Source organism: Balaenoptera musculus, chromosome 10, assembly GCF_009873245.2.
Source record: "Balaenoptera musculus isolate JJ_BM4_2016_0621 chromosome 10, mBalMus1.pri.v3, whole genome shotgun sequence".
Lineage (NCBI taxonomy): Eukaryota > Metazoa > Chordata > Mammalia > Artiodactyla > Balaenopteridae > Balaenoptera > Balaenoptera musculus.
The window spans coordinates 94,712,754-94,735,434 of NC_045794.1; the positions used below are offsets into that span (position 1 = coordinate 94,712,754).

The window sequence follows — 22,681 nt, forward strand, 5'->3', positions numbered from 1 at the left end:
AACAATTGGAGACACTTGAATATAACTGTGTATTGGATAAATAGTACGCCAATGTTAAATTCCCTGACTGTGCTAATTATGTTTTAGTTATGTAGAAGAATGTCCTTGTTCTTAGAAGAGATATGCTGACGTACTAAGAAGTGATGTGTCATGATGTCTGCAAATAATTCTCACTGGTTCAGAGAAAAAAACTCTCAAAAGGTTCACAAAACATATACACTTTTACATATATGAGCATGTGTGCGTATGTAGCATATAGAGAGATTTTACATACACATGCACACTCACAAACACACAGAGGGAAAAAATGTGGCAAAATGTTAACAACTGATGAAACTAGGCAAATGATATTTGTGGATTCATTGTGCTAGTCTTGCAACTTTTCTCTGGCTAAAAATTATTATAAATAAGAAGTTGCTGAAAAGACCTTTAAAAAAGCAGTACATAGATTCAGGGCTATTTTGACTGCTTATTCAGATACATAATGCTCAAAACTCTTGATGGTGGCAACTGAACTTTCTTCGAATTTTCTTTCTGTTTTTTTTTTTTTAAATATATATTTATTTATTTATTTGGCTGCGCCAGGTCTTAGTTGTGGCATGCAGGATCTTTTTTTTCTTTAGTTGTGGCTTGTGGGATCTTTTAGTAGTGGCATGCAGGATCTAGTTCCCTGACCAGGGATCGAACCCGGGCCCATTGCATTAGGAGCATGGAGCCTCCACCACTGGACCACCAGGGAAGTCCTTCTTTGAACTTTCTGTTTCACTATACTACTTTAGCTCTCCTTGTCTTTCTTTTTTTTTTTTTAATTTAATTTAATTTATTTTTTTATACAGCAGGTTCTTATTAGTTATCCATTTTATACATATGTCAATCCCAATCTCCCAATTCATCACACCACCATCTCCTTGTCTTTCTATCCACTGCCATCTTTCAAGCAGAGCCATCAATATGTTTATTATGTACACAACTACTTCAACAAATTCTGAATATGCCTAGTGTGGAGTGAAATTCTGTTTCTTCAAACAGGAGACTTCTCTCATAGGACCTCTTATAAATATATCTCATGTATATCCTGTAGAGAGCCTGCTTTTTTTGTTTGTAGGCTAACAGCTTATCAGTGCATTAGAAACCATTCATGTATCTGGAATATAAGTTTTTATTTCCCTAAGATCTTTTTCTTATTGTCCTCCAATATCCTTTTAGTCCTAGACAAAAAGGAACCCAAATTATCTCTGAAAATAGTTAAACTATTGCTTTGTTTTATAAAAAAACTAGAGAAAAATAGATCTGGATAACAAATAGTGATTTGTGACATATCTGTGTCCACATCAAGGCTGATGATTTTGGAATTATTTCCTATTCTACACTCTAACCCTTTTGATATTAACTTTTGTGAAATACAAAAGCAGAATATTAGGGCTTACGTCATAGTTGCTCCTGGGTCAGCAGTCATTTGATTGGTCACAAACACAGCCACATTATATTCTGCATCAAGAAATAAAATTAAGAAACTAAGAGAATGACAATGTGAATATTAAAAGTTCATTGCTTAGATCTCAGAGTTTAGAAATATTGTGCCATGAATTTATTTGATGAACAAGATTACATTCCTGTTTTTACATTGATATCATAAGTTAAAGTTATTATTGTTATAATATTTAGGTACCTTATTGTATTAGAATCAGTATTTTTGGTTTAAAAAAAGAGATGTATTCCCATGAAGGAAATTTTATTTTTAAAAAATGGATTGCCTCCTGACATTATTCTGAGCTTCTCTACAAAACCTACTTAGCAAACAGTCACAGGTGCTATTCTGACATCACCATTTATTTAAAAAATCTACCTTCTGAGGGACTTTCCTGGTGGTGCAGTGGTTAAGAATCCGCCCGCCAATGCAGGCGACACGGATTTGAGCCCTCGTCCAGGAAGATCCCACATGCTGCGGAGCAACTAAGCCCGTGCGCCACAACTACTAAGCCTGCGCTCTAGAACACGCGAGCCACAACTACTGAGCCCATGTGCCACAGCTACTGAAGCCCGCACGCCTAGAGCCGGTGCTCCGCAACAAGAGAAGCCACTGCAATGAGAAGCCTGCGCACCGCAGCAAAGAGTAGCCCCTGCTCACCGCAACTAGAGAAAGCCCGCGCACAGCAATGAAGACCCAACACAGCCAAAAAAAAAAAAAAAAAAAGAGTAGCCCCTGTTCACTGCAACTAGAGAAAGCCTGCGCACAGCAACGCAGCCAAATATAAATAAATAATTTATTTTTTAAAAATTAAGGAAAAAAATCTACCTTCTGAGATTTTTTGGAGTCGTGACAACATCTGGGCCAGTTTTTGCTGCCGTTCAGCCAACTCCCCACGACCACTGAAATCCACTCGGAAAAGTGCCATTATTGAATCAATGATCTGTGTAGGATTAATGTAAAAATAAATAATGCATTTGGAAATGGAAGGAACAAGTTAATTTGAATTGGAATCAATAGAAGAAAGATAATATGCTAAATAGCTCTAGATTGAGCAATATTTAAAAGCTCGTACCAATAGTTTGAAGATGCCAGCTTCTTCGTGGAACTTTGCTGCTACATAATCAAGTAGCTCCATCTGATGTTCACCTGGTGGGAAATGCAGTGGGAAAATGTTATAAAAACTAGAAGAAGCAGAGGCTAAGATCATGTATGTTCTTGGGAGTCAGGCAAAAGAGAGTCCTTGAAGGATTTTCTTAATTATTTATGACTTTATTAAATATGATTTCATATTCTATATTAGCATACATACCAAATGCTACCTCATCCAAAAAGAATGTTACTCTCCATTTCAAAGACAAAGAATAAGAAATAATTTGAGAGCATTTCAATGTCTAAGGACTTACCAGATGATAAAATTTGTGGACTGACTAAATAAATTTGGAGAAAAGTAAAATAGAAAGAGAAAAGAATAGTGTCAAAATGTTGTAAGCATCACTCAAATAATAAATCAGTGCTGCCAACCTTAAAACAGCCTAAGCATCCAATTGCATGGGGCTCTTACTAGTATATGCACGTGCATAAAGTACATTGTCCAGGACTGCATCATGGTCTACATTGAAGCGATCAGCAATGTCCCGAAGGCGATCTGGACGGCTGGAGTATGCCAGGATTAAGGATTCAATAAATCAATTCCAAAAAGTTTAGACAACAAATACAAAAAATAATACCGTAGCAAGGGTATCAAAGAGAGGCAAAACACTGTACCTGCGAAGGTATTCTGGAGGATACTAATAATCAGTTAAAATCTATATCAGACTTTGTTTTTCATAAGTGCCTCAATTAATGAATACCTTAGATAGTGATAACAGTGATAGAAATAATGAGACAGTAATGAATTTAAATATTAAATTATCTAAACAATAACCTTGGAAGTTAGTTGTTATGGCCTCTATTACATTTTACAAAGGAGGACACTGACAAACAGAGATTAGGCAAATGACTCAGGATTATGCAGCAAATCAGTTCCAAGAGAAAAACTAGAAACTAAGATTTGTGAATCTCTGTTGTTCTCAGTTCAATAAATATAGACCTATTCTAGGAAGATAATATCACTGAATTATAATTCAAGTCACTTCAAAGTGAATTAATTCACTCTCTTCATATTCCTCACTTGTTCAACATGAAATAGTTTAACATATCACTAACCACGTGTTGCCAACAAATGATAGATTTGACTACATAAACCAAAGGGTCAAAAAAGTAACTTCAAGGGTCCAGAAGGGAATTATTATCATATAGTTTTTGGTTTATTTAGGGTTTAAAATCCACTTTCTTCTAAAGGAGTTGTGTTAGCATTCTGAAATTAGTAAATTCATAGGGGGGCAAATTCAGTGTACCTGAAAAGGTATTCTGGAAGATGCTAATAATCACATACCTATCTAGACTATAAAGGAGTAATAAACATTCTTTATAGGTCTTTGGTGATCCCAACAATATGTCTATAATATTCTCTAAAGTGAAGTAAGATAAAATAAAATGCATGTCTGTGGTCTCATTTCACTTTGTTTACAGTATTTGTATAATACTGATCATACTATAAGTAACTGTAAAGTAAGGACCATTTATAATCTTATTTGTGACACTTGGAACTAGTTCAGTAAACATTTAATTGAATTGTCTTTAGGATTTCCCAGCCATCTCTGTCCTACAACACTATATATGTTTTCTTCAGAGCTTTAGTGACAGCCACTTAAATCTTCTATTGCTGCTGAGTATACCCAGTAGATGTTTTTGGTGGACAAATCAAAGAAGACAAGGAATTGGAAGAGGCAATAAAAAATGTTTTTCACTATGTCAGTTTTTACAAAACCGGGTGACTATGTAACCAGGAATGTAAAAGTTGGGCTTATGCTGAAGGGAAGTTCAAATCAATTTACAAATGTTTATTAACTGATTCCCGTATGGAATCGGTTACTATATTAACCAATTACCAGTGCAAGGCACTGTGGAGGATTTAAGGGTCATAAGATAATCTATGCCATAGGTAAGTGTAAAACATAATTATGTAGGCAAAATATAAACACATAAAAAGAAAAGTACCAAGAGAGAGCAGTACACATGTAAGAGACACTGAAAGAGTGAGAACATTCCACTCGGGCCCCTGCATGTCCTTGTTCCGCCCAGCTGTTCCTCCATATTCCCTCTTGCATGTGACCTGGCTCCTAACTGTTTCTTTCAGCCATTCTTGATAAAATCCAAATTGCCCCAACAGTGGTAGCTATTCTGCAAGAACAATTCCTCCCTCTCAAGAACCATCCTTAATCCACTGTTTCTGAAACTAGCTGAACTCCAGCTGAGTGCCTCTTCCTACAGTCCTATTGTTAAAAAGAATGTCCTCTGAACCTGATATCTCCTCAAACTACCGTATTTCTTCTATTTATTGGTTAATTACACACTGCCTCAATTCCTTACTGTTTATTTGCAACAAGCTTCCATCATCTTACTTTACTGCAAATGGCCTCTTGGACTCCTAATTGCAAACCTCAGTGATATTTTTCATTTTGCACCTTCTCTCTCTCTCTCTCTGTGGAACATCACTGACTACCATTTTCTTCTTGAAACTTTCCTTATGCTTAGCATCCACAACCAGATATCCTCTTACTTTGTCTGTCTCTATTGATTCGTCTTTTTAGTCCCTCTTCCTAGACATAGGCACACCCCAAAGTTATGTTCTCAGTTCTCTTCTCTTCTCTCTATGTAAGTTCTCTTGCCTCCCCCTGGCTATTCTATCCATATCCTTGGCCCTACCCGTTTCTCAAGCTGAGTCCAACATTTCCAACTGCCATATGGTGGATGTCCTTCTGTACCTCATATTCGACATATTAAAATGAAACATCATCTTTTCTCTGAAACATGATCTTCCCAATTCTGTCATCATTATTTTCCTAGTATCTAGACAAACCTAAGAGTGGTTTCCCAAGCCTCTCTTTCTTTTGTCTACCAAATACAGTCATCAAATCTCATTACTTGCCTAGAATATTGCAAAAGAATCCAATTTACACCCATCATCCAGCTTCAAGGCCCTTCATGTCTAAGACCCACATTTCCAGTCTTGCTTTCTGAAATAACTTACACTTCAATAAAACTGCAATTCTTTTTGTTACCCAAACAGGTTCTTCTCTTTTTCCTTCTGTATTTTTGTTCAATTCAGACCTTTTCCTTTATTTGAGACCATGACTTTGAATGAGTCAATAATCTTCTAGCTATTAAGTTAAATCTTTGGAGAAGTAAGAGAATTAAAAACAAATAAGATGTAGTTTCCTCTCATGTATTTGTTTTGTCAATTTTATACCAAACCCATTTGGAGAAGTGAAACCTTTTTTTAAAAAAGGTGATTTGAACATAGAAAACAAACTTATGGTTACCAAAGGGGAAAGAGTGGTGGGGAGGGATAAATTAGGAGTTTGGGATTAACATATATACACTAATATATATAAAATAGATAACCAACAAGGATCTACTGCCTACTGTATAGCACAGGGAACTATACTCAATATTTTGTCATAACCTAATAACCTATAAGGGAAAAAGAATCTGAAAAAGAATAGATATATATGTATATATACATATATATATATGTATATAAAACTGGATCACTTTGCTGTACACCTGAAACTGACACAACATTATAAGTCAACTATACTTCAATAAAAAATAAAATAAAATAAAATAAAAATTTCAGGGGGAAAAAGTGATTTGCGAACTCGACTAGCAACTGTTTTCCCTTGGCTTTTCTCATTATTGCTGGTTTACAGGGTGATCACAAAATGACATATTTCAAACAAATTCTCTTTTATAGTAACAGTACTATATCTCACTATTATGTTAGCAACTTGCGTAAATAAAAGGGTTACAAAGTATTTTCTGTATCAATGAAGATAATCTTTCCTCCTGAGTAACCACCTGCTCCTGGAAGTTGAGCTGTCACTAGAAAGCAATTAAAATTTAGTTAATATTAGTAAGAGTGAATAAACTTTGTACAAATGCGTATATAAATTAACATGGTATTTAGGCTGGTTGCAACTCTCTAGCCATGTAGCAAAGAATAATGATCCTTTAGTTTCTAAACAGCATGCTATATTTTTATATTACTAACCAGTGGTAAAATTATAAGTATTCTGCCAGCATAGTAGTAATTCAACAAAGAATGTCAATATCTTTCACAATGGGAGATATTCATGAAATTTAGTTCTCCTAGAGAAGTAGAATTTAAGTATCACTAACTTTTTTCTGTAAGAAATAATCATAAATATAATTTATGCTACATAACTCATTTAAGTAACTTTTCAATTAATGTATGTCAAAATTTTAAATGCATTTTCTTTATATGTAGTAGTTAACACTAAGGAATTACTTTACATAAAGTACATGCATTATTTCATTTATTTTTCAAAACAACCCTAAGTTTGGCACTATCATTACTCCTGTTTTACTGATGGGGAAAATCTGAAAGGTGAAGCAACTTGCCCAAGGTCACGCAGCTATTATTGGCAGAGCTATTTTGATGCCAGAATCCCCTTATTAAACACTTTTCCATGCTCCTTCTACTTAGGTCAAAGAAATGTAGTGTGATGTCTTTATGCAAAAGGAGGTATTTTTGCTTATTTTGCTTTAGAAACATTTAAGTCTTTTTTAGTTCCAACCTTACTCTATGGAAAGTAAGGAATTCTAGGCCTCAAAAGATTCTGTGACATTCTCATAAATATAATATAGAAAAGATAGAATGGGAAAAATCGAGACCATGAATGAATACCTCTCTCCACCAATACATTCATATACCCATTTACCTCCTCCGTATTTCCATTCATGTGTTCAGAGTGCAGTACATACATCACCTCAAGCATCACACATTCAAAGACCAGCTCTGGTATTTGTGTAACCATGGGCAGTTTATGTAATGTCTCTGAGTTTTAGTTTCCTTGCAAGTTTGTTCAGATTACATGAGATTATGTAAGTACCAGGCACAAAGTAGAATAGTAAGTGATAGCTATGATTATTATTGTTATTGTTATTATTGTTGTTGTTACATATCCTTACCACAGAGGGTATGAGAGAGTTGGGTTTTTCCAGTTCGAAATTCTGTGAAATGTAGAAAAAAAAATACATAGTTAATTTTTAGATATTTTCGTAAAGAATAAATATGGCCTCAGAGTATGGTTTTCTTTTCCAACTGTCAAATCTCACACATAAAGTACCTCTGTGTCATGAATGGATTCTGCATATATGAATACCAGTAGTAAAAACAACTTTTAAAAGGTTTTCTTTTTCAGAACTGTCCTTTAGATAATAATTAACTTAAACCAAATTTTCCTTAAGAATAGTTATATAAATGAAAGTTTAAGACTCCACCACAGGAATGAGAGCCTGGGGTTCTCCCACTGACCTGAGATCCTCAGGGGGGATCCCAGAGGGATCCTCAGATTGGTGGTATTCCCTAGCTACAAACAAAAGCAAATTCTCTCCAGAGAGAAATGTCCCCACTCACCAATTTAGGTCTATTGAACTCCAACAGATTAAAATCAAGAAATAAGCTCACAAATATCAATGAATACAACAGCAGGAAAGCCATTAAGACTGAGAGTCAACTGAAATAATTAAACACAGATTTATTTCTCCAAGTCAACAGAAACATCAACACCAAAAAAACAAAACAAAACAAAAAAATGGGACTTCCCTGGTGGTCCAGGGGTTAAGACTCCACGCTCCCAATGCAGGAGGCCCGGGCTCCATCCCAGGTCAGGGAACTAGATCCTGCATGCTGCAACTAAGAGCCCACATGCTGCAACTAAAAGATCCCGTGTGCTGCAACTAAGACCTGATGCAGCCAAATAAATAAATAAATAAAATAAATATTAAAAAAAAAAAAAGCAACAACCAAAAAACAGATTTAGTTCTCTGAGGACTGAAAATACTGGAACTGTCAGGAATAGTACGTAACATAGCTATGCATGAACTTTTTTTTTTTTTTTTTGACCACACTGTGCGGCCCGTGGGATTCTTGTTCCCCAACCAGGGACCAAACCTGGGCCCTTGGCAGTGAGAGCGCAGAGTCCTAACCACTGGACCGCCAGGGAATTCCTGACTTTTTTTTTTTTAATAGAGGATACAATAAGGGAAGGGAAATCCATTCTCTATGTTCCTGAAACATGTATTTCTTAGAAATAAGATCGGTCTCATTATACAACTACCCCCTGAAGGTATGAGAGAAAAAAATTCTAATCTCTTCTATAGGAATCAGAGATAAAAAGATGAAAAATGACAATAAAACTCATCTGTTAATGTTGGAATATATTTTAATTGCAGCCCAGAATGATCTTGCATTATGATAACTGATATTTCACAAGTTCCAAAATAGATACAATTTACAATTGACTACTTAATTATATATATATGGGTGTGTATATATACACATATTTTTCATATAACAAAATATTAAGGTTCTACCTACCTCCAAAAGCTTCTGTGATTGCCATGCTTTCAATTCCACCTCCTAGCAACTTACTAGAAATAGAAAGTAAGCTTTAGTAACGGGAACAGAAATAGAGATATCAAGAAAGGAGAAAGTGCTGATATCATTAGTATCATTTATATCTATCTATATATCTTTCTATCTGTCCAACATGAACAGGAATTCTTGGCTGAATAAACGGCTTCCCACCTGTTTAGATCACAGGTTATACTGTGTATGGGCAGGGGGATCAACAAAACAATTTATAAGCCCTGTTGTTCTTACTCCTGTGTACCAATAGGAAATGGGCTATGCAGGGCTTATATTTCAGTAATTCTAAAGAACTGAATTGGAGTGCAAATAAATGATTTTAGTTATTAATTGGGTTTTTCATATTGTGCTGGGACTATGTTTCTAAAAGTCAACTGAATATCCAATTTTTTTTAATGTACTGAAAAACATGAAAAATAGATATTAGGAGAATCCAGTGATTGTCACCATGACTGGCTTATCTCACACAAACCAAATTCTATGAAGAACATGTCAGAATAGAAAATATTCAAAGACGTGACAGGTAACGCTAGCAGATAGAAGAATAACTGTCAGATTTTGACAGTATGCACTTAACTGGTAATGCAGTGATTCAGCGCATTTAATACATACTCTTGATATGGAAAGACCTAAAGTTAATTAATCTCATTCATTCATTTAATGCAACAAATATTAATTATGGCAATTGTGCTAAGACCTGGTAAGAGCACTTTTAAAATCTTTGTAGTTATTTATTTATTTATTAATTTATTTATTTTTGGCTGCATTGGGTCTTTGTTGCTGTGCACCGGCTTTCTCTAGTTGCAGTGAGCGGGGGCTACTCTTCGTTGTGGCGCACGGGCTTCTCATTGCAGTGGCTTCTCTTGTTGCAGAGCACGGGCTCTAGGTGCATGGGCTTCAGTAGTTGCAGCACGTGGGCTCAGTAGTTGTGGCTCACAGGCCCTAGAGCACAGGCTCAGACAATAACAGACAATAAACATAATAATAAACATAATAACAGACAATAACATAAGTAAAATGTGTGGTATGTCAGTTGTTATTAAATGGTATGGATAAAAATTAGATCCAGAAAGGGGATAAGATGTGCTGAGGATGAAGATGGGGAGTTTTCGAATAAATTTTCAAATAAATTGATCAGAGAAGGCCTTAGTGAGAAGTGGACATTTTAGCAAAGACCTGAAAAACCTGACAGCAAGTCATGAACGTAATGACGAAAGAGTGTTCTGGGCAGAGGGAATGCTAAGTGCAAAGGCCCTGAGGTGGGAGTGTATCTGGCATGTTCTAGGAATAGCAAAGAAGTTAGTGTGGTTGGTACATAGTAAACCACAAGATGAATTAAAGATGAGCTTAGATTTGAGATTAGAGAGGATTTTGGCTTTTGCTCTGAGTGAGATGGGGTCATTAGGGTGTTTTGGGCAGAGGGGTGTTATGATCTGACCTATGTTTTAATTTTTATTTTTTAATTTTTTTTTACTTTTATTTATGGCTGTGTTGGGTCTTCGTTTCTGTGCGAGGGCTCTCTCTAGTTGTGGCAAGTGGGGACCACTCTTCATCGCGGTGCGCGGGCCTCTCACCATCGCGGCCTCTCTTGTTGCGGAGCACAGGTTCCAGACGCGCAGGCTCAGTAGTTGTAGCTCACGGGCCCAGCTGCTCCGTGGCATGTGGGATCTTCCCAGACCAGGGCTCGAACCCGTGTCCCTGCATTGGCAGGCAGATTCTCAACCACTGCGCCACCAGGGAAGCCCTGACCTATGTTTTAAAAGGATTATTCTGGCTCCTATGTGAAGAATAAATGGTAGGGGCAAGGTCTAAAGGAGGGAAGTTAGTTAGAAGTTATTATTAATAATCCAGAAGAGATACTAATAGGTGTTTTAGACCAGTGAGGTAACAAAGGAGAAGGTGGTGAGAAGAAATTGAATTCGTATTTCTTCTCTTTCTCTGTACACATATAGACACAAATAGAAAAAAAAAAAATATATATATATATATACACACACATATATATATATAAACTTTCTATTATGGACAATTTCAAACATACAAAAGTAGACAAAAACAGTATAATAATGAACCTTCATGTACCTATAACTCAGCTTCAAAAATTATCAGCTATGAACTCATGGTCAACCTTTTTTCATATAAACCTCCAACCACTTCCCTCCCTTTTCATATTACTTTAAGCACATTCTAGGCAACATATCATTTCATCCTAACTATTTCAGTAGGTATCTCTACAAGATGAAGACTCTTATTTTTAACATAACTGTATTACCATTATCACACTTAAAAAATTAGTAATTCCTTAATATCAACTATCTAGTAAGTGTTCAATTTTCAGTCTCATATGTCTTATTATCCGTGTGTGTTTGAATCAGTATCCAAAATAAGATCCACATATTGGGATTAAGTGACATGTCTTTTAAATCTCTTTTAATCTCTAGGTCTTCTCCCTGATTCCATCTCTTTTTTTTTTATTCCTTATAGTTTATTTGTTGAAGAAACTGGTTGGTTTTTTTTAATATAAGGATTGTTTTGTTTTTTATAAATTTATTTATTTTTATTTATTTATTTTTGGCTGCGCTGGGTCTTCGTAGCTGCGCGGTCTTTCTTTAGCTGCTGCAAGCGGGGGCTACTCTTCTCTGCAGTGCGCGGTCTTCTCATTGCGGTGGCTTCTCTTGTTGCAGAGCATGTGCTCTAGGCACGCGGGCTTCAATAGTTGTGGCATGCAGGCTCAGTAGTTGTGGCTCACGGGCTCTAGAGCACAGGCTCAGTAGTTGTGGCGCACGGGCTTAGTTGCTCCGCGGCATGTGGGATCTTCCTGGACCAGGGCTCGAACCCGTGTCCCCTGCATTGGCAGGCGGATTCTTAACCACTGCGCCACCAGGGAAGCCCGGTTGGTTTGTTCTGACTAAATATATTTGAAGGTAGAGCAGCCAGGATTTGTTAATAGATTAGAGTTAGGGTGTGAGAGGGGAAAAGAGGTGCTAAGGATGACACTAAGGTTTCAGATCTGAGGATCAAAAAGAGCTCAGGATGAGGGAGATTTTAGGAGGAGCAGATCTGGGGCAAAGATCAGAAGTTTGATTTCAGACCTGTGAAGTCTGAGCTGCCTAGCAGACATTCAAGTGGAGGCATATTTGACTATGAACTCTTTTTTTCTTGCAGTTTTTTGTGAGGTCAGGGTTTTGAGGAATACTTTGAAGAAATACTGCTTTTGTTCAAATTGATCTTGGCCACTGCTCTGACTTATGAAACAGTAACTCTGCCTACTAAGGTAGAGAAAAAAAACCACATTCTAGTCAACTTGCATTGGGAAGATGATGACTATGTCTCAGGAATCATAAGATGATAAATAAAAAGGGAATTTAAAACTGCTGAGGCTGAAGAGCAAAACCAACACTGCATTATTTCTTCTAAAATATTCACTCTAACAACCGATTTTTAAGTAAAACCAAAAGTGAAATGGAATTTCCTTCATCAATGGAGAAGAAAAGGGAAATGAAAAGTTAAACTAATTTTTTAAATGGTTTATAGATTAATATAGGCTGATTTAGAAACTACTTATATTTTGGGTCTGAATTTCTTGTAAGAAATTTAATCCTGTTTTTACAAGCAGTCTGGAATTTATTTGCTTCAGTTGCCTTTTGAGAAAAAAAAAAACCTTCTGCAAAATAGGAAGCTATTTCTACTACTTATAGTCAAAATAACAACCTGGATAGAGGAAAAGAAATACAGTATTCCAAAGATTGTGCTTAGTGGTTATAAAAAATATGAGATACATACTCAAATTCCTGGCTCCCAGTGCTGATATGGAAAACCATCTTCCTCTTTTCACTATACTCAAATGCAGTCAGGAATCCTGGTTCCTACAGAAAGACAAAAGAAAAAGTTCAAAAAGGGTATAAGATGATGGTTTTAATTTCAAATCCCACCAAAAGCTATATACTTGATTACCAGGGTCATCATTTGATATAAGCTACAGTTCATTTGTCTTTGAAGGCAGCACAAGATCATGGTTAAGAACATAGGCTCTTATCTTAAAATAGATAACCTTGTTAATAGATAACAAGGACCTACTGTATAACACAGGGAACTCTGCTCAATATTCTGTAATAACCTAAATGGGAAAAGAATTTGAAAAAGAATAGAAAAAAATAGATTAATTAAATTAAATTTTTAAAAAAAAGACTGCAATGATGGCATTTCTTAGGACACCTTTGGATTAATCATGAAAACAACAACTCTCTGGGTAGCTTCCGGCAGCGTTTGGTAAATATATAAACTATATGAGTTACTGTAAATATATGTTGACAGAATTATTCTTGCTTGCTTCCAGGTGACCTCTAAAAATGGTTCGCTATTCACTTGACCCAGAAAACCCCACAAAATCATGCAAATCAAGAGGTTCAAATCTTCGTGTTCACTTTAAGAACACTCGTGAAACTGCCCAGGCCATTAAGGGTATGCATATCCGAAAAGCCACCAAGTACTTGAAGGGTGTCACTTTAAAGAAGCAATGTGTAGGGGTGGGATAGGGAGGGTGCGAGGGAGGGAGATGCAAGAGGGAAGAGATATGGGAACATATGTATATGTATAACTGATCCACTTTGTTATAAAGCAGAAACTAACACACCATTGTAAAGCAATTATACTCCAATAAAGATGTTAAAAAAAAAAAAAAAGAAGCAATGTGTGCCATTCCGACTTCACAATGGTGGAGCTGGTAGGTGTGCCCAGGCAAAACAGTGGGGCTGGACTCAGGGTTGGTGGCCCAAAAAGAGTGCTGAATTTTTACTGCACATGCTCAAAAATGCAGAGGGTAATGCTGAACTTAAGGGCTTAGATGTAGATTCTCTGGTCATTGAGCACATCCAGGTGAACAAAGCCCCCAAGATGTGGCGCAGGACTTACAGAGCTTATGGTCGGATCAACCCATACATGAGCTCTCCCTGCCATATTGAGATGATCCTTATTGAAAAAGAACAGATTGTTCCTAAACCAGAAGAGGAGGCTACACAGAAGAAAAAGATATTCCAGAAGAAACTGAAGAAACAAAAACTATGGTCTGGGGATAAATGCTGCAAAAAAAATAAATGCAAAAAAAAAAAAAAAAAAAAAAAAAAAAAAGAGTTAAAATAAAATTTAAAAATTAAAAAAAAAAAGAGTTATGGGGAAGGGATAGTGGTAATGGCTGCAACAACAACGTGAATGTATTTAATACCACTGAACTGTATACCTAAAAATGATTAAGATAGTAAATTTTATGTTGTATATTTTACCACAATAAAAAAAAGAAAAAATTAAAAAAAAAAAAAAAGAACACAGGCTCTTGAGCCACCCTACCAAGGTTCAAAATATGTCTCTAACACTTATTAGCTGTGTGATGTCAGGTAAACTACTTAATCTTGCTGTACTTTGGCTTCCTCTTTTGGGTCAAATGGGGATAATAGTGTCTCTTTCATAGGTGAGTTGTAAGGATTAAATGAGATATATTTATGGCATAAAGTAGAATTGTACTTTACTAAGTGATTCAGTTGATTTCATTCAATAGCATCATTTCCCCCAGCTCTAGAAGTTGGAAGGAGCACAGGAATTTCAGTTTTCAATATTCATGATACAATATTTTTCATGTTAGATAAACTACATATTGGTTGAATTAATGAGCTACAGCTGATGCAGTGTTATAACTAGTGAAAATAGGTCCTGATGTGGTCTAATGTATTCCCCTCTTTGTTGTTTGATACTATGACAGTGGTTCTCAAACTTCAGAGAACTTGAAGTGGGGGAAAAGCCCATGCCCAATCCTAATTCAATGAGCCTGGGCCTCTGTGTTCTTTACAAGCCACTCCAGATGATTCTGATACATACCACTGTACTGTGAAGTTAACTGTCTCTCTCTGTCTCTGTCTGTCTCTCCCTCTATGTCTCAATCGCTTTCTCTTTCTTTCAGAATAAACAGCTTTAGTTAAGAAAGGATAAGACTCTTGGTGCATTAGTAGGTACATGAGAAGGAGAGAGGTTCTTTTCTTTGGTAATAGAATTATTTTCCAAAGAAAAGGAGACTAATGCCTAGGAGCTATAAAGTAGCAGTTTCCCAAACCCTGGGTACTGCTCTAGGGCTTCATTAGATACCCTGGCAGTTATGGAACTGACTTGCAGGTATACTGCCCAAGAGTACTCAGAAGGTAAAGCAACTGAGCTGTGTTCAGAGCAGTTCACTTGGGTCCTCTCCAAGCTCAGGACCACATTGCATCACTCTCATGCCTCGACTGCCTCTGGGGAAGGAAACCGGATGGCTGTCAGTGAAGAGACTTTCTAGGACTTGGTGGGAATGAGAGCCTCACATACACATGTAGAAATGGAGAAGCCTGCTCTTCTGCAAAGAGGGAGACTTTGCCTTTCTGTATATTCGTATTTCCAGAGCTGGTGCTTCCAGTGGCCCCAGCTCTACACAAAAGCTTGGGTCAAAGGCATGTGTTTTTGCTTGGAGCCTCTCAGCTGCATAGGTCTCTTGCGTTCTATGGGTCCAGCTACAAGGTATAGGTTTCACTTAGCTTTAAGCTCAGGTGCCTCAGTGAGCACATTCTTGGTCATATCTATCTTAACTGCACACATGTAGACCCAGCCACTGCTGTCGTTTTCAAATGCAATGCTCTCTTATCAAATGCCTATAGCAGGAGAGAGCAACTTCTTTGTTGCTGAGCACTTCACAACAGCCATAGATACAATGTTTGAGGAGATAAGACAAAAATAAGAAGGAGGAAGATAAAAAATATGAAAAGGAGGGAATTCCCTGGCAGTCCAGTGGCTAGGACTTGGTACTCTCACTGCCCGGGGGCCGAGGTTCAATCCCTGGTCCCGGAACTAGGATCCTGCAAGTCACGTGGTATGGCCAAAAAAAAAAGAAAAGGAGAAGGAAAGGCAGAGACACAGAAAGGGAAAAAAGTAATATAAGGGGAGACAAAAAGAAAAGTTTTGGTAAAAAATAATTACCTTCATAGTTTTCCAGGTCTCTTAACCCTGTCTCATTCTTTCAGAAATTAATTGCTTTGAAACCGACATGATGAAAAGTTAACATGGGGCGTATAATATCTTGTGATCTACAGGAATTCAGAGTTCTCACAATAGTTTCTACTGTACATAATGAGAAAGGCTACAGAGACTCACAGGGCCCTTCTAAGCTAAAACAACAAAGAATGGATTTTGCTTACAATAAGCTTGTTGGCTGCCTCTTTAATCTTGTCCACTTTTGCTTCTGAGAGCCCTTTGACATTGCATAGCGCTCTTCTTGTTGTCATTTGTATCCCTTTGATGGTACAGATGCCTACTGACTTCAGTTTCTTAATGTCAGCCACATTCTGTAAGTAAAAGAATGGGTGCAGCAGATTGAGAAAATGCCAGCCTGAAAGGCTCCCATACTATGTCATGTGCTTTTGTGTCCATCTACTTCCATCATGATGCCAATTTTATACAAGCAGCCAGGTGGAACCCACCCACCATGTAGCCAAATGTTCTGGAAATATCTGAGTAGAACATACCCAGCATGATGCCAAATGTTCTGGCTGTGCCCTGATTTCCCAAGAATGTTAGTGAGACCATGGCAATGTAACAAGGAATTCAAAAGAAAAGTCTGTTGGTAGGAAAGCTAACAAATTTATCACACGTTCACCCCCTCAGTTCAGCTCCTTCCTTCTACAGAACTTCATTACCAAAATGTTCTTTAAAATTTTTTTAAAGATTTTTTTCTTTACCCTTGGAGAATGCAAATAACTACATAACCAAAAGACCAGGATTTTCTCTTGCTCCAATTTTCTAAATTCAACTGAAAAAGATTAAATGTGAGGGCTTCAAAGGGTAATGTCAGAGAAGTTTTACTGCCAACTGATTGCTATTGAAATTCATCTAGCTAGTTACTTAAAGTCTTGATTTCTGTCAACGTCATTTAATCACATGACACAGAAGGTGAATTTTCTGTTGATGAAAACAGTAGGTAGCTCTGAATGCCTCCAGCTGGACCAGTGGTTCTCAACTGGGGGCAATTTTGCCCCCTGGGGACACTTGACAATATCTGGAGAAATTTTTGGTTGTCACAACTAGAGAGTTGCTACTGGCATATAGTGCGTGGTTAGGAGTCAGGGGTGCTGCTAAACACCCTAAAATGCACAGGACAGTCTCCCACAACAAAGAATTACCCAGTCCCAAATGCCAATAGAGTCAAGCCCGAGAAACTCTAAAATGGACAATTTCACACAGCATTGAAAAAATACTTACAATTCCATGTTTTTGTAACAGGTCAATGTCTTGAAACAAAGATTCCTAAAGGATATGGAACAGAAAAAAAGGAGTGTTGATTCTTCATATCCAACTGTTTCCATATTTTAAAGAGTTAATTCAGTACTATGAGTCACTCCAAAATGCCTCAAATTCCACTTCTCTAGACAGACTGAGGTAGGATCAATAATGCTTTTTCAAACACATTGTTACATACTTAAAAGAAGTGCCAACACTGAAAGCGCTGCGAAGCCCAACAGGCACTCGTGATCTTAGTTCCCCGACCAGGGATCGAACCCGAGTCCCCTGTAGTGGACGCATGGAGTCCTAACCACTGGACCACCAGAGAAGTCCCATGGCCTCTCCAAATTTTTAAGACCTTAATCCAAAAGAGTGGAACAGCACAATCTATTTTTAAATATGTTTTCTCGGTCTTCTTCCCCACCAGACCGTGCACTCCTTCCTCTGCTATTCAGTACCAGTAAGCATAGGTACCAGTATGGCCATACCAGTTGTTAAATTATTAAAATAGTTTCATGCCAGCTGCTAAGTAGCTAATCTTAGCACCCCTTGCCAAACAAGTTGTTACATATTTGTAATATTGCCTCTCTCCAGAACTATGTTTTATTTCTAATCTCAGTTTCTAAAAATAGTAGTTAACAGAGAAGGAACTTCATTTTTGTAGAATGACTGAGTGTCTACATATCTTTCAACATTCTAGCCATACTTCTTCATCTTGGAATCCTGGTTCTTCCAGCACAACTTGATCCTCCTTCATATTGAAAGGTGAACAGCAGAAAAATAATCAATTCTGGAAAAATAAGAAATATTAAGAAGTAGTCATAGATCATATAGTACAAAATCCTTTGCCCATAGACCTTCTTGATTTCATTTCAGATATCAAGGACCAGAAGGACAATGAGAAAAATATTTAGTTTGGAACAACTGGGCTGGCCTATCTTCTTTCTCCAAGCCCGTGGCATTCTTTCTTTTGTTGGTGTGTGTATGTGGGGATGGGGACTTAGTTTCTTTTCTCTTTCCTCAAATCTGGCCACTTTGTATCATCTTTCAATTTCCTATAGCACAATTAATCATGACTAATAATATCTTTTTTTGTTGCCTTGGAATGTTATTTAGAAGTAGAATATTAGAATTCCATATTGTTATTCAACTTTTATGTTGCTTAACAACACTCTTAAGAACTTTGGCCTTAAGTCAATCTTCCTTGTACTCTCCCTGGCACCTAGAACTTAGTCTATCCTCAAAAAAAAGATATATTTTTTTTCTCATATTTGAGGGATGACTTCCTGCTTGGGAATTATGAATGGGCTCTCTTGTAACATATATATTTTTGTTTAATAAAACAGATGTATTTTGTTTTATAGTATTTACTAGTTTCGTGATGTACTTTTTTTTAAGATTTAAAATTATGGCAGATACCCAATATTTAAACATGATAAAATATTAGGGCCAATAAGCAGATAAAGAGTCTTTGATTTAACACTATAGCAGTTGTTTTAAGATCTCAGGAATCTACAAGGTATGACTGTGTTCATTAGAAAACGTGGTCCAAGTAATCGGTTTTCTTGGTCTATTCCATCTCTTCGCTTAACACCAAATTCGGGTTGGGGCCCGGCCCAGAAGGGGAACAAACTGCTAAGGTAGAGGTATGGTCGCTACCACCTAGTACCTCTGAACAGCAAAGTATTCGAGGCAAACGAGGAGACAGTGGAGATGGAATCTTCTGGAGTACGGTCCCTCATTCAGATAGCTAATCATATGTATGGTAACCCCAAATCCCACAGTGACTGTCCTCTCTTTTCTCCCTGATAAACAAAGAGATTGTTCTCCATCTATCTCAAATAGCAACTGACGGGGTGAACAGCTGAATCCAAGGTAGGGCTCCCGGACACCTCGGCTTAAGGCACCAGAAGCTGTCCCTCATCGTGGGGACCGCGGTCCAGATCACCCTCACCGCCTCCACCCCGCCTCCAGCCGTTTTCCTGACACCTGACTCCCTCATAAGAAGGCCGAGGAGGCCTCTTCAAGACTTAGGTCCGACTTGGTTTAAAATAAGGATGCTGGAAATCCCTCGAGAGCACTTAGATTCCCTCCGGGGTCTGGGTTGGGGGCGGGACGCACGAAGCCACCAGCCCAGGGCCCGGCAACGACAACCGAGTATGACCAAAGAAAGGAAACCGAGTTTCCCCTCAGATTCTTCACCCGCCTTCCCTTTTTGCCACAAACTCCACTCGTACCCACAGTCTCCCGGAGGTTTTCAAGGTATCTGAATCCCTTCCGCCCCCCGCCCGGGCCTTCCAGTCCTCAGGGATTCTGCCTCAGAACCAGAACGCGGAGACTGGCGTCCCGTCGCCGACAGAGAGGTTTGGCGCCAAACGACTAGTTCGGGCGCGCCGCTGGCGTGGGCGGGACCCGGACGGAGGGGCGGGCCCACCGTGGGCGGAGCGAAGAGCGAGGGGCGGAACCCGGGGCGGGGCAGAGGGCGAGGGGGCGGGGTGGCGGGAGGGCCGGGGAGAAGGGGAGCAACTTGGAGCAGCAAAAAGAGCCTCTGAGGATGGCGCGCTGGGGTGAGGCGGGGCGCTGAGGTGGAAGGAGTGTGTTGAGGAGAGGGGCTTTGGTCGGAGGGGAGGCTGGGTCCTCTCTAGACCGCAGAGAGATGCTGAGGTCAGGGAGAGGACGGAGGTGGGGACACTGAGGAGACGCATCGAATTAGCGGGTACTGAGGTGGGCGCTGAGGTGAAGACAGGCTGCTGTGAGAAAGAAGGCCTTTAGGTGGGGCGTGTTCTGATATGAAGAGAGGCCGCTGGAAAGGGGTCAGGAGGTGGAAGACCATGAGGCGGGGGGGAGGGGGGGTGTGCTGAGCGGAGGTGGCTGACGTGGTGACAGGTGACATGCAGAATGCTTATCTTAATCAGGATCCTCGGGTTAGGAGGTCGAATATGGGGGTCTTTCCCCCTGCTCAAGGCTTTTCTTTTCACTCCAAGTTTTTCATATCTGACTTAACAGTCTGTACCTAATACCTCAGTCCGCGTTCCTACTGTCTCTCCTTTCTCTGTGACTCTCTTACCATTTGCCACTCTAGTCTGTGAGTGAGGCACCCAAGGCCCATTCACGATGGAGAGTAATTTTTCTTCGTCTTAACTTGAAATTTTAAATAGACAACAGAAGCCAAACATATTTTGATCCAGCTTTTAAATAGAAATTTTAGGCCAGCCTTCATGCCAGCAGAGCCATCTCTGGCGGCGTCATCCTCCTCCCCTTCAATGGAGACTGACTGTTGAGGAGAGTCATGAAACACTTGAAAGAGCATCTGTTGAGGTGGAGGCTGCAATGTATCTTGGATGAATATCTGTGCAAACAGTTCTTTGGGTTCAAGACCTAGTACAGGGCGACCCTTTTTCTTCAGTGTCTGAATCTTTTTTTGCTGGAATAAATAGCAAAAAATTCCCACAATAGCAGCTGGCAGTTTGTAGGACATTCCCCTTCCCCCCAGGTGGATTGTTTAAAGAGCCAACAAATAACTGCCATAGTTCTTCAAAATCTGTTATTTTCCAGAAACATAGCCTGTCCATGTTAAATGGAAATTAATGCCCATTTTTGACATGAACTGGATAGTGATGAGAGGCTTTCACTTTGGGCCTCACCTAAAACAATTATAGTAACTTCTGAGCAACTTGTTAGATGGAGACATCAACTGTACAGAAGAGCTGCAAAGAGCACAGCAAGATGATTTAGGGAAATATAACATATGTAGTTTGGTGTAGTGACAGCTGGGAGAGAGAAATGTTCATAATATTTGAAGGTTGTGTGCAGTACACTTAAAGAAACTGAAGCGAGCTTGGTAATGACAAATTCGTGAAGTAAGTATAAAAATTTCATTTGGATAGGATATTCATGGTTACATACAACTTTAAAATTTTTTTTAAAAAAATCCAAAACCCTGGGGTAGTTCAAAAGTACACTTGAAGATCTTTCCACTCAAATCAGGACCAAAACCAAAAAAAACTAGTCTTTAATACCTTACAAAAATTCTGAATATGATGAAGGTGGCATTTCAAATCAGTGGGGACATGAATTCAGTGAATGGTGTTGGAACAAACTAGGTAGTCATCTGGAAGAAAAATAAAATTGTAACCATACTTCACACCTTATACCAAAATAAATTCCAGATGGATCAAGAAATTAAATCTGAACAATAAAATAATAAAAGTACTAGAAGAAAACATGAGAAAATTTTTTACTCTCTCAGAGTAAGAAAAGTCTTTTTAAGTATGACACAAAACTCAGAAGCCGTAAAAGACTTATAAGGATGACTGTATTAGAGAAAAATCCTGCCTGGCAAAATGCTACTTTCCTATCCTAGATACAGGGCATGGCAAACCAAAGCTTTTGTGTCAATTAGTAACCAATTAGTAATTGTGTCAATTAGCTTTCCCAATTTCTCAAATCCTTCAGCGAGTCCACAAGGTCTCTACAAAATTTTTAAAATGTGTGTCATTTTATGATATTCTAAGAAATAAAAAACAGGCAGTGGAATTACAGGTGACCTGAATTTTAAACCATTACACTTTACTGCCCCTCTGTGGACAACCACCTTATAATCAAATAGAGGCATATAACTCCACCGTGTACAGTTGGGTAGCTTCAAACTGGTGCCTATGGATGTATATTCTTGGTTTCAAGAGCTCAAATTTGAGAAATGCTTTAGTACAGAACTAAAGAATGAAGGGTCATTACAAAAAGAGAATTTCATTGGGTATACCTCCCCTTAAGCACATTTATTTTTTTTAATGTTTAATGACCCTACTATTTGTCAGACACTGTACTAGGTGTTTGTTGCCAGGGATTCAACAACAAACAAGATACAAACCTTAGTGTGGGCTATAGATAAGTTTATAGGCAATTGCAGTAGCGTATATACATATACATACATACATACATATCGGTCATTTGAGGCTTTTCTCATTTATTTAGATTTATTTCCAAATTTGAAAAACTTCCAACTTTGGCACACAGCTACCCACAGAGGCATGCTCACGACCGTTTATTTAACCAACATTTATTAAACACTGTTGGACCCAGCTCTCTGCTGGATATGGAGATAAAGACAGGTCTCTACTCTCAAGGAGGGATGAGTCTACTAGGGAAGATAGATACAGAAACAGATAATAACACACATGGTGAGATAAGAGGGATTATACACACAGTTGGGAACCAAGTAGACCTCTCCCTGGGGGATCCTCACAGAGGTGGTGACCCTTAATTTGGGGCTGAAAGGATAAGTGAGGATTTTCCAGCTGGGCAGGGTGGGAAAGGCAGAAGGAACACAGAGGCTTATTTAGGGAGCTGCAAGTGGTTCT

General features: G+C 38.3%; 1 protein-coding gene and 1 non-coding gene across 2 annotated transcripts in view; one reads left to right on the forward strand and one right to left on the reverse strand.

The window, feature by feature from the left end:
• The window catches only part of DMC1 (DNA meiotic recombinase 1), a 38,086-nt gene extending 18,492 nt beyond the window's left edge, over nt 1–19,594 (reverse strand). Inside the window, exons 1-12 of the mRNA XM_036866189.1 lie at nt 19,559–19,594; nt 18,028–18,111; nt 17,301–17,345; nt 16,241–16,387; nt 12,813–12,895; nt 8,979–9,031; nt 7,568–7,609; nt 6,385–6,457; nt 3,033–3,124; nt 2,544–2,617; nt 2,297–2,411; nt 1,428–1,488 (exon numbers count right to left, since the gene is read on the reverse strand). Of these exons, the coding sequence (XP_036722084.1) occupies nt 1,428–1,488; nt 2,297–2,411; nt 2,544–2,617; nt 3,033–3,124; nt 6,385–6,457; nt 7,568–7,609; nt 8,979–9,031; nt 12,813–12,895; nt 16,241–16,387; nt 17,301–17,345; nt 18,028–18,078 (836 nt within the window). The 5' untranslated portion in view covers nt 18,079–18,111; nt 19,559–19,594. The remainder of the gene's footprint in view (nt 1–1,427; nt 1,489–2,296; nt 2,412–2,543; nt 2,618–3,032; nt 3,125–6,384; nt 6,458–7,567; nt 7,610–8,978; nt 9,032–12,812; nt 12,896–16,240; nt 16,388–17,300; nt 17,346–18,027; nt 18,112–19,558) is intronic.
• On the forward strand, nt 13,218–13,283 carry LOC118902905. Its single transcript, XR_005021621.1, has one exon. It is a non-coding gene; the product is annotated as a small nucleolar RNA SNORD58 (small nucleolar RNA).
• Nucleotides 19,595–22,681: the final 3,087 nt, after the last annotated feature.